The sequence below is a fragment of the Fundulus heteroclitus genome, chromosome 5, assembly GCF_011125445.2.
Source record: "Fundulus heteroclitus isolate FHET01 chromosome 5, MU-UCD_Fhet_4.1, whole genome shotgun sequence".
Classification (NCBI taxonomy): domain Eukaryota; kingdom Metazoa; phylum Chordata; class Actinopteri; order Cyprinodontiformes; family Fundulidae; genus Fundulus; species Fundulus heteroclitus.
Genome location: NC_046365.1, coordinates 4,119,287 through 4,135,106, shown reverse-complemented (window position 1 = coordinate 4,135,106; position 15,820 = coordinate 4,119,287). Strand labels below are relative to the sequence as shown.

Sequence of the window (15,820 nt, the reverse complement as noted above, 5' to 3'; positions counted from 1 at the left end):
GCCTCACCACACAGAGACGTCACAGGATGTGATGTCAGGCGGCCATTTTTGCCCATATTTGGGCAATAATGGCCGCCCCCAGACTTAGTGATTGAGATGACAACTTATGCTTTTATTTTTTTACTGATTAACGCTAAATTCATTAAATCACCACGAGCGTATTAGTTTTAGGTATAGCTAACAATCCACTGATTTTTCCTTATTGACTGGACTTCTCCTTTAACCTTTGTGTGTCTGTGTTGCCCTGTGATGGGCTGGTGACCTGTTCAGGGTCTACCCCACCTCTCACCCAAATACTGCCTACACGGTGAATATCTTCATCGTGCTGGGATGTTTTAAAGGGTATTTAGTAGCCTAAATACAGTTAGGCCCAGAAATATTTGGAGAGTGACACAACCTTCATGATTCGGTCTCTGCATGCCACCATATTGGATTTGAAATGAAACTACAATGTAACTGAAGTGCAGACTTTAAGGTTCAATACAAGGGGTTGAACAAAAATATAGGATTAAACTTGTAGGAATTCTAGTTATTTTTATACAAACGCTCCTCATTTCAGGGGCTCAAATGTAGTTGGACAAATAAACATACGCCTAAGTAAAATATTACTTTTCAGTATTTAGTTTAGAATCCTTTGCATGCAATGACTGCCTGAAGTCTGGAACCCATGGCCATCACCAAACGCCGGAGTTTCCTCCTTTGTGATGCTTTGCCAGGTCTTTACTGCAGCTGTCTTCAGTTCACTTGGTGCTTGTTTGTGGGTCTTTCTCCCTTGAGTTTTATCTTGAGCAAATGAAATGCATTCTGGATTGGGTTAAGATCTGGTGATTGACTCAGCCATTATCAACTGCTGCAGAATATTCCACTTCTTTGCTTTAAAAAACTCTTGGGTTGCTTTTGCAGCGTGTTTTGGATCATTTTCCATCTGTACTGTGAGCGCCGTCCAATAATCTGGCTGAATCTGAGCAGAAAGTATATCCCTATACACTTCAGAATTCATCCGGCTGCTTCTGTCTTTAGTCACATCATCAATAAACACAAGTGACCCAGTGCCACTGGAAGCCATGCATGCCCATACCATCACTCTGCCTCCACCATGCTTTACAGAAGATGTGGTGTGCTTTGGATCATGAGCTGTTCCAGTTCTTCTCCAAACTTTCTTCTTCCCATCATTCCGGTACAGGTTGATCTTAGTCTCATCTGTCCAAAGAATGCCGTTCCAGAACTGGACTGGCTTCTTCTGGTGTGTTTGGCTAAGTCTGTTTTTGAGGCTGATTAATAGTTTGCACCTTGTGGTGAATCCTTTGTATTTACTCTCATGAAGTCTTCTTTTCATGGTAGACTTAGATACTGATACACCTACTTCCTGGGGAGTGATCTTCACTTGAGTGGATGTTGTGAAGGCTTTTTCTTCACCATGGAAAGGATTCTGCCATCATTCACCACTGTTGTCTTCTGTGGACCTCCAGGCCTCTTTCACTTCCCAAGCTCACCAGTGCACTCTTTTTCCTCAGAATGTACCAAACTGTTGATTTGGCCACTGCTAACATTTCTGCTATCTCTCTGATGGATTTCATCTTCTTTCTTCAGCCTCAGGATGGTCTGTTTCACCTCCATGGAAAGCTCCTTTGACTGCATGTAGTGTTTTCACAGCAACAGCTTCCAAATGCAAACGCCACACCTGGAATCAACTCCAGACCTTTAAACTGTTTAATTGATGACAGGTTAACGAGGGAAGAGCCCATGCAGCCTTGTTATTTATTTTATCTTCTGAGTCAATTGTTCAATTACTTTTGGTCCCTTGAGGAAGAGGAGGCTACGTATTAAAGAGCTGTAATTCCTAAACCCTTGCTCCAACATGGATGTGAATACTCTCAAACTACAGCTGAGAGTCTTGACTTAAAGCTCATATTGATGATATAATTGTATCCTGAATAGGTTTTCATAAACAGCTGAAATAAAACCGTTGTCACTGTCCAAATATTTCTGGGTCTAACTGTATATGCATGATCTAGCACACTGAAACCAACAAACATCTTAGACTACATCTGAAAAGATTCGCAGATTGAGCTTTTTATACTCTCTACAGTAGCAGAAATGCAGGACTAATGCTCTATAAGTGTTAGTTTTATCCTCCAAGATATCACATGTCCTTTTCTATCCTGACATCCTAAACTAGTCTGGGCTTGTATGGATGGATGGTTCCTTGATCCAAGAGATAAGGTGGTGAAAGCCGAACCACAGAACCCCTCCAAACAACCCTCACTCCAGCTGAACTCAGAAGTCGGCAACATTGTGTTTTAATCTTGATCTCATTATAAAAACGTATCAAAACAAACCGTTTGTGCTGGAATATCTAAACTTAACTTAGAAAAAAAGGGTCAGGGCACACGACATACAGGAAACTTAACCTGCTTTATGTGTGTTTTACTTAATGTGTGTGAATGGATTTTGATACCTTTGATGGTTCTTCAATGACTTTAGGTCTGTTGTACAAGTTGGAGTATGTACCTGAAAAACAAGATTAAGTAACATTTAGATATCAGCAGCACCTCTTTATAGTTTAAACATTTAATCCCTGTGTTTGATCGTTCTCACTTAAGGCTGAGACGTTGTCAGAAATGTCGCTAAGCAATCAGATAAGAGGCTGGACAAATAAAAGTGGCAACAAAGCAAACACATCTAAATCGTCCTAATGTTGGACTTTATTTACATCAACACTGTCAGAATGATCCCTTCTATGAAGCTGTGAATGGAGTAAAGGTTTGAACTTTTCATTAAAAGAATCACTAGCAAAGTTTGGACAATCCAGGACTGGATGCTACATTTGTGCATTTACCCATTTTTATATTTTTTTAATAGATACTTCACATTTCTAGTTATTGTTAAAGATTTGGGGCAAATAACTTTACAAGCCTTCAAATTTTTAAAGTGCCACTCTTTATTGTAGGTTTCCACCGCCTAAGAAGTTTGTGGACATTTGATCCCATTTCTCTGAACCATTGTAATATATAATGTTCATTTCAGAAGAAAATAAGGCAGGACTGCTGTACAAGTTTGATCACATTAGGTCACTTCTCACTACATTTATTGATACACTGTCCAGGATTTAGTGACATCTACTGGTAAATTGTTGGTATAAATGAATTATGAAAACTAGCTTTCTCCCTCTAAAAATGGTAAAACTCAGCAGGGTAGCGGGGATAGCGAAATGTTTCATTTACCAGGAGAAAACCTAACGAGCAGGGTAGGAGTTTATCCCAGAAACAGGCCCTGCTGGCGAGGGGGCAGTACAATGTCATTTACCAGGAGCTTTGTGGAGAGGAATGTGGAGTTTTTTCAACATTTTAAATTTACTAATATCTGTAGATACTTTTTGCTAACATTAACTATAACAGATTTTAAATCTGTTTTCAGCCGTTTGTTGTGAGAGGGAGGAAACTCTTTGATCTAAGTAATAATTGTGGGTTTTAAACAATTTATGTTCTGAGACAAATAGACAAATAACCCCTGTGGATCTTTAATAGATTCTAAAGAGACAGGGTCCTGCTGCTGCGTGGGGTTTATGTTTCTTTGGGACCCATCTCTGCTTCTTTTTTTTTTTTTTTTTTTAAATCAAACGTTAAGGTTATCCATGTCGTCTGACTTTAAAAGGAATTATATAATTAAGTGTCACAGTGTAAACACTGGGAAATGATTACAACTCAAGACACTTTTTCATTCAAAGAAACGTCTCACACATTTGGCACATCCAGAGAGTGATACTTGTACCTATTCTCCTTTACTAAATAGCTCAGACTAAATGGAGAGTAGTGTCTAAACAGCACACTTTAAGTTTTGCCACAGATTCTGAGTTTGGTTGAGGTCTGGACTTTGACTGGGCCGCTCTAACGCGAGGCTTTGATGTGAACCACTCCACAGTAGCCCTGGCTGTATGCTCAGGGTCACGGTCCTGCTGGAAGGGGAGCCTCGGTCTTGAGTCTCGCTGCCTCTAACAAGCTTCCACCAACGATTGCATTATATTTCCCCCCCAACCATGTTCCAGTCAACTCTGACAAACTCCCCTGTGCCTGCACAGGAAAGGCATCCCCAAAGCATGATGCTGCCACCACCATGTTTCACCGTGAGGTCTAGTGTTAAGGTGGATGTGTAGCAGAACAGTTCTGCCAAATAAGGGAAACAGATCAGAGTATGCTGTGGGAAGGTGCTGGGTCAGAGGTCATTGCTCCATCTGCTGTGCCAGAGCTACCAGAGAACAGCAACATGGGGGAGCCGGAGGAGCCGGTTATAGTTTGTTATCCCGAGGACCATGGAAGCGAGACGCTGCCAGGAAGCAGAGGAGAAGTCCAAATATGGCCCGCTGTGTAACAAGACACCAGCAGCTCCCTCCTGCCTTACAGGCTTTTCTCTATAGTGTATCCTATGAGCTGATCTCTCCTCATACGTTAACCATGCTTATCTGCTCCTACAGAAGCTCAGAACACTGATGTTAGCAGCAATAAATCAATTAATCGCACAATAAATTTTAATCACGCGTAATTAAAATAAACTTGATAATTTGCGGACGCATGTTTCCCTCTCTTCCCTCTGTGACTGGATAACAGAAGGTTTCAGCACGGTGCATCAGTGTCAACTTCTTGTTTCCTCAGAGTAGGAGGAGTTAAATCTCGTCAGGTAGGCACATGCTCAAAGTTTAGCATGGAGCCTCGTAAGGGAGGACCAGAGAAATGAACAAAATGGTTTGAACAGAAAATGGAATTGGTGTCAAAGGCGAACACGACCGCTGCAGGGTGGGAGTTTTATGACGGTGGCTAACTGCTTAATCTGTCTGAGCCATTATGATGAGAGGATATAGCTTCGTTATTGTGCCATAATCATATTAGATGAAAAAGGTCTCCAAGTGACAATATGATGGTCTCTCTATAATTCTTAGGAACATTTATCGTCCAGCAAAATTAGTTATCATGACAGGCCTAGATGTTAGGCGAGCTTTTGGGGTGAGACATTGGGGGGAAGAAGAACAACAGAGGAGGAGGTGGCCACACCAGCCAACAGGACTTCTTTTTAGACAGAAGTCTTTTTGGGAAAAATACTTTTCAGAAGATTAGGCTAGATAAATATTTCCTTTTTTTAAAACCTTTTTATAATCCAATGTGGTCCCCATTTTGTTGCTTTTTGCTTTGTTGTAAAAGAAATCTATTTCCTTTTACTTCAATCAATGTTCGCTTCTGGAGGTTTTGTTTTTATTTTGCAAGTGTCCTTCATTTAAAAACATTTCCAGTTCCTGGCTGGGAAAATAGAATAAAGGCCTGTGCTGAGGTTTTAAAGCAGTTTAGTTTAACTCCCTCTTGAAGTCACACCAAAGCTCCCAGGAAGGAAAGATGGGGAAGTCCCTTTGTCAAGGACATCAGAGTAAAAGGGGAGACGGATTGGGAACTGTGGGATATGTTGTCCTCCTGAATAAAATAATAAAAAAGAAGGGCCTTCCTGCAAGAGTGATGGTGATTCTGACTCCGTTCTTACAAGGTTTCACTCTCATCACTTATCTCTAGATTATTTCCAAGGGTCTAAGTCACCCACCCTAGCAAACCTATATGGGATCTGTGGAGTTGGATCAGTGGGGGTCAATCTGCTGGGCCTTTCAGAATCAGCCCACCAACCATTAGAGCTCACTGATTAAATGTGGCAGCGAGGAGCAGTTGGGTGTCAGATATGGTCTAAGACAGTAAGGCTGATTTAACACTATACACACTATTAGGTGACTAATAAAGTAGGGCTGTAAATCACCAGCTTTATTGCAATACGATGTTATAGGGATTTCTTTGGAGGAAGTTGCAATGTTTGCTGATATCACCATCTGTTACCGTACTTTTTTTTTTTTTTTTTTTTTTTTTAAGTACCGACCAAATCGGCTGGTAGCTTTTCACGTAAAATCAAATGGTGCAACTAGTTAGTAGCTGAGGGCATCATTGCGACACTGAAGGAGTGGAAGAGTGGGCGGTTTTCCATGATGTACATGAACACAGCATTGTGCACACAGCAGCGTGACTTTTGAGAGTTGACTTTTGTAAATCACCACATGTGAAATAAAACCTCTAAGTGAATCATATGGTAGCCAAAAGACTTTATATTCGTTTGAACAAAGACTCACTGATGATGGTTTCACAGTCCCACTTCTCCTGAGAAGCCTCTATGACAACCGTCTCCATCTCTTCTTCCTCCTCATCTTCCTCCTCCTCCTTTACAACAGTAAGTTCTTTGGGACCCAAATCTTCAGGCCTCAGGGAGCTGATCCAAGGACAAAATAAACTCTCACAAACTGTTTGGTATCAGGAATGAACAATGAAGGGTTAGAAAAGAATCTCACTCTTTCTCTTTTTGTTTGAAGTAGTCCTTGATGACTTCCTCCAGGCGGGCGCTGTCAGGGTTAATGAAGCCCTCCAGCTCGGCGTTGTCCAGAGCTCCGATCTCGTCATCATCAAACTGTTCATAAAACTGAAACAACACCACCGCATCACAAACGTATCCCATCAGCGAGGGTGACGCTTTAACATTGGATGAAGTTTCCTGATTAAAAAAAGCTGAAATCTGCTAAACATGTTAGAATCAATGAAAAAAAGATCCAACCAGTGGCGCCCTCTACTGAAAGCGGGTGTTTTCTCTTTCATGTTTGTGCCACTGGTGAAGCTTTAGACAAAGATGTTGAGGCTAACCCAGGTAGAAACGCTGACAAAACCTGTCCTGATGCGCTGCAATAATCCAGGTTGAAACAAAATTTCTGAATGAAACGGAGTAGCTCCTCCAGACGGCTTCTTCTTTGTTGAAGCGTTCCATTTCTTCTCCAAAATACTTCTTCAGAAGTTACAGGTAAACTCGGCCTTATAAGCAGTATGTTTGCTTAGTGGAGCAACAAGTTTAACTGTGACAATAAACACTGGTTGCTCACGAGCAAAAGAGGAGCAGGACAAGGCTATTGATCGTATTTTGTACCACAGACTGTACCTATAGTGAGGCCACTCCTAGTCTGCATTAGAGGATGACACAGGAGTGGATTTTCACTCCTGTCCCATCCCACTCCCACAAAAAAATAAAAAACATAAATAAAAAAATTGTGTCCTGTCCCAATCCCAGGTCAGAGTAAATAAAGTCCACTCCCATTCAAAATGACTCCCGCTTCCGGGCCACTCACATCCTTATTGTCTTCGTTAAGTCTTCTGGCAATACACTGATTGTGTTTTTAGCTGTAGTAAAAGCCAGTTAAAGTAAAAGGAATAATAAAAAAACCAAGGTAACAAACAAGGAAACAGACCATGCCTATCTTAGTTGAATAAACAAAATGTACAATGTTGCCTTTTACTAATTCATTAATTGCTTCATTTGAACAATGAAATTACTTTTATGTTTCAAATTGCTGAAAATAAAGAAAAATGCACCTAGCCAGAGATCTATACTCAATTAACAAAAAGTGCATAATGGCATTTCCTTCACAATTTAGATAATGTACCTCAATGGTTCAAAAACTCGGTTTTGTAAAAGAAAATGTTGACTATGACACAAGCATATTAGTATTTCTCCATTTGCAAGAAAATATCCACAAACTAATTAGGATTTACAATCAATATCCAAGTATGTGTTTAATGTTCGATGAATGTTTTGGTTCTGAGTCCAGGAAACACGTTTTACAAGCAGGGAGGGCAGCGTTGCCAGATATTGAGTCAAACAAGCAACCAGCTCCATGAAAATAAAAAAAAAAGAAGCGCAACAGGCAACCTACCACACAGAAGTAGTATGCATAGATGCATCACTCCTACACACAATGTGTAAATAAATACCCGCTTTCATGCCAAAATACTTCTTTTGGCTCTTAAACAAAGATAGACATGGTATTACGTATTAAATGTATAAATTAATACATTTTATATTTTAATGAAGATGCAAGTTTTATTGTTCTTTTTTTACTCTTTCACACACATCTAATCCTGAGCTTTCTGTACACACCAACAACAATTTCTTCATATTTTTTTGCGTGCTGTTTATATCCATGTCTACTTTCAGTAGTTATCACTGGTTATTGCAGCCGTAAAATGCAGAAAATACGGCCAACATTGCTCCCTCTGCCTTTACTCCCGGTGGCTCCTATGTCCGCCTAGAGTAGAAAAGACCCATCCAATATGGCGGTGATGCAGGATGCGCTCCAGAACTTAATGAGATGTGTGGTATATTTTGTCTATAGGTAAGAGTGTGTATTACTCAAAATCTCTATAGTACGGCAGCGCAAGCGGGCCTCTTTAGAACACGTTTATCGCAACTTATTTTAGAGCCCAAATAAGCAACTAACTTTCAGAAACAAGCCCAAAAAACAAACAAAAAAAAAAAAAAAAAAAACCAAATGCAAGAGGACAGTTAGAAACTGACACGTACCGCAAACCTACCCACACAGAACAGTACTCGCCAGCTAATCTACAAGTAATGCTCCATAGATTAAAACATCTCCAAACTTCTTTGAAAAGCGATGAGATCAAAATCTGACAGATGAACTACTAACTTTAAGTGATCAGCATCAACCACCAGCTAGATCAAAATTCTTATCCAGCTACTTGGTCCTTGAAACATAAAAACAAAGCACAACAGTTATTTAAAAAGGAGCAATAAGTAAGACATTTACCATAAAATCAACTTAAATCATTCTCATTTCTCACCTGGGATGGAAGTAACATTCCCTATAAACAATCGGTCCTCTCCATCAATACTATCTTAGTCACGTTTTTCTCTTTTCAAACCTAGAGGTATGGTCCGGAACTACTTAAGTTTAGAGTGTAGCCCATGTTTACTGCCTGGTTCCTCAGCCAGTCATGAGAGTTCCCAGGGTTCCCAAAACAGAGCGCAGAATTGATTTTGTTTTTTTGGCAAAAGAGCAGCAGCCTGCTGACATGGAGGCCAGTAAGAGAAGCGGACCAGAAATGGAACAAAGTACAACATCATATACCTATCCTGTGTTAGTGAAAATTCAAAAGGGTTTCACACTGTTTAAAAACGACATATTAGATTATAACTAGAGTGGCTCATGTTACTCTGAGCTACCTTTATAGTTTTACTGCTATAGGCTTAGGTTACTGGAGTATATCAGGATCTAATTTTCTCACTCTACAGAGTTCTACTGTTCTTCAATTATGCATTATGTGCTGTCATTTCTGCTTTAACTTTTTGTTCTCTCTCTTTTTCTTCATAGTAGGTACACTTGGTCTGACGTTCTGTTAACTGTGACATCATCCAGAGAAGACGGATCACCTGCTACTACCATCTAATGTAGAACAGATTACTGGATCAATGTGTGCTTCTGTGCTTTTTTGTCTCTCTTGTTGTGTCTCTGTTCTGTCTTCTGTAACCCCCAGTCGGTCGAGGCAGATGACCGTTCATACTGAGCCCGGTTCTGCCGGAGATTTTCTTCCCACTGTCGCTTCATGCTTGCTCAGTATGAGGGATTGCAGCAAAGCCATGGACAATGCAGATGACTCTTCCTGTGGCTCTACGCTTCCCCAGGAGTGAATGCTGCTTGTCGGGACTTTGATGCAATCAACTGGTTCCCTTATATAGGACATTTTTGACCAATCTGTATAATCTGACCCAATCTGTATAATATGATTGAACATGACTTTGTAAAGTGCCTTGAGATGACATGTTTCATGAATTGGCACTATATAAATAAAATTGAATTGAATAGATTGTTGTGATTGGCAAACTGTTGAACCGATTTGAGAGCAAGGTGTCAGTATTAATGTAGCTCCTTTAACCACGTTAAAAGTCATTCTCATGTCTTCCATTGGCCAACGACAACTTTTTACAGAGAAACACCTGCATGTGTTGTTGCCACAACAACATGTTAGCACTCCCCCTTCTGGTAGCAAGTAGAGGAAACAGTGACAACGGCAGATGAAAAACATCACATTAAACCGTTATTAAATGCTACTTTCACAAACCAATGAGTCTTAGTGCCAGGAATTGAACACTCAATGCATTTAGACCCCCAGAAGCAGATCACAGCCCTTCTGAACTCAAAGCCAGCATGGATTGAAGTGATTTTAAATGATGGAGAATGGTTCTTGGTGCCAGGAAAGCTGGTATTTAAGAAAATCATGATCTGGGGAGATTTCCATCATGGATGCACAGCCAACAAATCTACAAGAACAGTGCGACGCCGTGTTGTCAGTTCTGATCAAAATCTCTGAACAGTTTTTGACATCTTGTTGAACTGATGGCACAGAGAACCAAGGCAGTTCAGATGGCAAAAGACGCTCCAACCTGCCATTAGGAAGAGGTACCTTTATAATGTGGCCAGACCACACTTTCATTTTGTGTCCTAAAATGAGCTTATTTGTAGTAGGGTGTTGCAAATTATATGACAGGAAGCCCTAACCTTCTGTATTCAAGACAAAAGTAAAGATCATAACCTGCTGAGCTCAGGGTGTCTGCGGGTTTGTTAAAGGGAGCAAAATCTGACCTTTTCAAAGCGGTCGTCCAGCAGGCTCAGCTGCTCGTTCCTCCTCATCACAGAGGAAGTCAGCGAGTACTCTGTGAAGCGACTCTTTGTCTCCTCGTCCATGAACAGAAACTCTCGGCCGTGACCGTCCCCCTCCATGTGCTCGTCGCCTGAAAACCCCCCCTCCGAGTCAAAGTCGCCTTCCTCGTCCGTGTCCTCCCACTCGTCATCGTCGTCATCCAAGTGTCCTCTGTTGAAATCATACCAACAGGAAATTAGAAAAGAGAAAATACAATTACATTTATTTGAGGAAAAACTCCCATTACAAAAGGGTAAATAAATAAATAAATAAATGATTTGTCCAGTGTTCCCACATGTTTTGAATTTCAAAACCCCAAACTTTTCCAGACTCAAATGTCCAGAATATTATAAAATGTCCAGGAAATAAACTAAATAATTAAGTATAAAATATTAACCTCCAACTGCTGCTAAAAGAACTCAGAGAACTCAAATCTTTTCCTTGTAGAGTTGTACATAATGACTGCAATAGCCCACACTATCTGCCGACTCTTCAGACCACAGTGATTACTGGTGCCTTCATTCTGCTTATTCAGGTGTTTATTAAGAGCCGCAGATCCTCACCTGAAGGTAAAGTTGTCTAGAATGCAAAAATGTTGGGAAGTAAGACTTTTTTTTTTACTGATGTCACAAACTAAAGCACTGATGGGTAAATTGGCAAGTTGTGACATGGTGAATAAAGGATAAAGAATATGAATCAAATATAAATCAGTGTAAAACACTGTTTATTAAGGGTTATCACACTTATCTTCCTTCAGAAAACAGAACAGAAAAAGGTCTGACAACCTTTAATCGGGTAGTTTTAATTAAGTCCACATTTCTGTGTTAAAGTTGTTGTTTTTTTGGTGTAAAGTAATATTCTTATCTTAAATGTGATGTTTTTATCAGCTGTAAGCAGAAAACCATCAGAATTAACAAAATAAGGCTTAAAACCATCAGACTGTGAGTAATAAATTTAAGCACTTCACTTAGTGATAAAGTTACTAAAAGAAAAGAACTTTTCAATAAATGTTCTAATTTACCGAGATACACCTATACATAACCAGACCTGGGAACTGATGAAAACTGATGAAAGCTAATTCAGCGTTTTTTAGACTTTTCAGGACTGAGCAACAACTCTGCTTCTCTCTGTTTAGGACTTTTATTGAAATGCTACAAACTTGAAAAGAAAAACCATAGAGATAATCACAACTTCAAATATGATCTTCACTAAAATGTATATTGTTTTATCTCAGCTTAAAGAATAACAATCAGATGTCTTTATTCTGCACGTTGTCACCAATCCAGACCTGAAGCACCCCTCTAATCATGGGAGCAGCTCTAGCTTTTCTATTTCCCGTCTTACTCTGTCTCCAAAGCTCCAGCTGCACAGTTGGCTTTGAGGATGAAATCATCCTCCAGCATGTTGTCGGGGTCGTCATAGTCAAAGTCTTCATCTAAAGCAGCTACAATATCAGGATCCATGTCCAGTCGGGGTCCTGAAAGAATACAAACCATACAGTGAAGAATAGAAACATGAATGGATTAGGCTCATTGCATCTATGTAAGAAAACAAGGCATCCAAATGATCATAAAACACAAACACAGAAATAATAAAGACAATGTGCTTGTTAAACAGTGTCTTACAGCATTGTGCAGTTTCTCTATGTTAAACAAATTATTTCTGATACAATCTAAAGTCTGCTGGTGGATTAATCATTTAAAACTGAATTACCTGAAACAGGAGCAGCTTTGTTCAGAAGTCCAACATCTTCTTCAAACTCTGAGGCAAACACTGAAGACGGCAGGTGGATTGTAGCTTCCTGGTGGTCACACCAATCAGAGATCACAGCTTAAATTAATGTTTCTTTAAGTGAGATCACATAACTTTACCAACAGCAGCAACAGCCAACCCAACACGTGGAACATCCATGGAGAAACAACAGCAGCATTTCTGAGGTACTGAAGGACTTTAATCTCACACTTGCTAATAAACTTACAGAATCAAGTAGCATGTTCAACCAACCTTTTAACCTAATAGAACGATTGTTCACTACTTCAACCTGTGACTTCATAGAATAAATCCACTTATGCTGCCACATTTACTTTGGGATCAGTGATTTGTTGTTTAAAACTATCTTTCACTTTATGATACAATATGGGTGTGAATCTTCAGGCTGAGAGAGAACAAGGATCCCAACAGACAGAACGGCTGAATGGAAAAGTTTCTATGTTTCATCCCTTTGAGCTTTCAACCTCTGGTATACACATTCTGGATCTGGAAATGTTTTTTGGAAATCTTAGTTAAGGTAAGGATCTATATGTTCTCTAGGGAACATAAATGGAGATGCTAATCGCTTACATAACACACTAAACAGCTTAAAACGTAAACTCACAAATAACCTGTCTTTGTTTTAAAACAGTAAATCTTTATTTTCCAGCGACTACTCTCACTCACACCATGTGACGTCACCTCTCATAATATAAATGATCACTGGTCCATCCCAGCTGGAAGGGTGGAAAAAGAACATCTTCAAAGCTCGTATTCTTATAGCCTTGTGCTTAAACTAAAATCGCTGCCTCCAGTTCAAAGATTTAGAAAAGCTGAAGGTTGGAAATCAGTCACAAAATCTGTGATCAGTGTATCTTTAGAGAAAATAACTTCAGATGTAAGAAAGAAAAAAATTAAACAAACTCACGGGAGTGTGCTCGCTCACGGTTTCCACCTGGTTTTCCTCTTCTTCGTCTCTGAAATCAGAGGATCCTCCGTCAAAGAACGAGGGTGCGGTCGCCACCAGCTCCGAGGGGCCTGACGCCTCCTTCAGGTGCTGCAGGTAGTCGTAATTATCGTCGAAGAAAACACCAAATTTTCTCTGCTCTTCAAGCCTCTTCTCTGCATCCACCTGGGACACACAGGAAACCCAGTTGTTACATAGCTGTTACTTCACCAGTGACATTTCTGGACTCTGGATGTGACGGGCTAACTGGTACGCTTCAGATACAGAAACAATAACAATACTAATGTTATATGTATTTTTTGTGAAAAGACCGAACGTCTTCCTCTGAGTCCTGGTGGTGAAGAAAGTTGTCTTTAGCCAATTTGGAGAGGTAGATCAAACACATTAACCTAATTTTAAGTCTGTTTTTTATGGTGATAACAAATATTTTCATTCAGAAAGTACAAGTTGCAGGAAATTCTGCTGCAAAGCTCTTTTTATGTCATGTGAAAGAAAGTTTATGTGCAGGTAGGCAATAAAGACAATAATTATCACTGAAAAGACTGGAAATATTTAATTAGATACAAATGCAAAAGATAATCTGTCTAAACAGTAATACCTTTTAGCCTTAAGTCAGTTTGAAGCTTCAATTTGGGGTTTAATGAGTTTGCAGTACTCAAAGCTATAGTTGGTAATCCTGTTGATACATTGTTATACTGGGTAAAATGGCCCTTCCTTCCTGAAAGTAGTCAATATATGATATATACAGAAAAGGGAGGTTAAATAAATAAATAAATAAATAAAGAATATCAACCTCCGTAGGAGCTGCAGGTCTGTAAAAACTCGGACCAATCCCTGCTGTTCAGTCTGAATGGAGGGGATTGGTCAGAGCTTTGGCTCTGCTCTCACCCTTCAAGTTGCGGGTGCATCACCCCCATGCCAATCATTCTGACACTCACATAATCCCCCTGTTAGTGCAGGTTCCTTGTTAGTTTCCACCTGCTGGCTGCGCATGCGCACTTCTAGTGTTTATGTATCCGGTTATGTATCCTTAATATTAATTAATATGTAAACAAACCCGCTCTGGTTGCTAACGAAGCAACATTCTGAATTTGACTCATTAATCCCTAAAGATCGATTCATATAACCAAGGATCGATTTTTAAAGAATGCATTTTCCAATGAACCTAAACTCTACTCTGAAATTTTTAATAAATGCACCAGGTTAGTCTCCAAATAGCAGCTGTAGATATCTCAGACGTCCTCTGTTTTCTACCCTGGATCTGTTTGGGTTTTCTATCCCTCAGCATGTTTGTCTCAACATTCAGGGAGAGAGTTTGGTCCTTACAGCCGTCATTAACTACCACTAGTTATTGATTTGCTGTTTAATGTGAATATGATAGTAGGATCAATATGTTGCATAACTACACATTTGTGTAATTCAGGTAACAGCTAAAAAAATGGCTTTAATACCATCAACCCAATTTCAGATCGGATCTAAAAGAATCGATTCTAAATCTTGAGAATTTGAATCAAACAGATTTTTGAAATTTAAATCGATGCCCAGCCCTGTCCTATGTCCTATGACTGTAGTGTGGAAGCGCTTATGCTGTGTGTAGTTCATGTACGGGTGTGAACACATGTACGGCTGTGAACACATGTACGGGTGTGAACACATGTACCTCTGTGAACACATGTACGGGTGTGAACACATGTACCTCTGTGAACACATGTACGGGACACCAGGCTGTGAATGCATACCTTTGCAGCGGGCAGGAGGACATGCTGAGGAGCCTTCTCATCTGCAGCCAGAGGGTCCCGCTGACTTCTGTGGACGAGGTGGAAGGTCACAGCTTTCTTCTTTTCGATGAAGGATTTCTTCTTTCGATGAGGCTGCATGGGAACACACAAAACAAAGAGAAAAACAGTCAATCCTGCAGTAATGCAACTATGGAGGTTTCAGCTTTTAAAATGTTGAAGCTAAGCAAACAATTGTTGTCTGAGCTAAACAACGTTCACATTTTGTTGCAGAAAATAAGTAAAGCTGGTTCCAATAAATCTGAAAAAGAGACTTCATATATAATTCTTATAACATAACAACAACAAGAACAATGTGCATAATATCACATTATGATTATTATAGATTATTTAAGTGAAGTCGAAGACTGCTACACCAAAAGCAAAGAAACTGCTCTAAAAAGCAACTAAACACAACAGCTTCCTGTGTTTTAAAAAAACAAGGAAACTTACTTAGCAAACGTTCCAACACTATTTAGTAAATTAGATATATTCCAATTGTTACAACTACGATCACAATGAGAATAGTTGCTGTTAGCTAATGCTATTTGCTTAGCTCGGAAATGTCCTCTTACCATTTTGTTCCAGATACTCTGCCGACTTTCTTCAGCGGGTAAATTTGGTCAACACCAACAACGCCTGTAAACCACCTGCTGAACGATGTAAACCTTCCAAATCCAGAAGTTAGGGCACGCGTTTATGAACGCAGACGTCTTTCTAAGCTCGTGCTAGTGTTGGCTCTCAGTGGGAGGAACCAGGAACGCAACGGGTGA

The 15,820-nt window shown here is 39.9% G+C and overlaps 1 protein-coding gene across 1 annotated transcript in view; it reads right to left on the bottom strand.

Annotated features, from left to right (window-relative positions):
- ltv1 (LTV1 ribosome biogenesis factor) overlaps nt 1-15,820 on the bottom strand; it is a 20,070-nt gene extending 4,250 nt beyond the window's left edge. The window contains exons 1-9 of the mRNA XM_021320169.2: nt 15,623-15,820; nt 15,012-15,143; nt 13,234-13,437; nt 12,270-12,357; nt 11,901-12,033; nt 10,499-10,727; nt 6,368-6,495; nt 6,152-6,288; nt 2,459-2,511 (exon numbers count right to left, since the gene is read on the bottom strand). Coding sequence (XP_021175844.2) covers nt 2,459-2,511; nt 6,152-6,288; nt 6,368-6,495; nt 10,499-10,727; nt 11,901-12,033; nt 12,270-12,357; nt 13,234-13,437; nt 15,012-15,143; nt 15,623-15,625 — 1,107 coding nt within the window. The 5' untranslated portion in view covers nt 15,626-15,820. The remainder of the gene's footprint in view (nt 1-2,458; nt 2,512-6,151; nt 6,289-6,367; nt 6,496-10,498; nt 10,728-11,900; nt 12,034-12,269; nt 12,358-13,233; nt 13,438-15,011; nt 15,144-15,622) is intronic.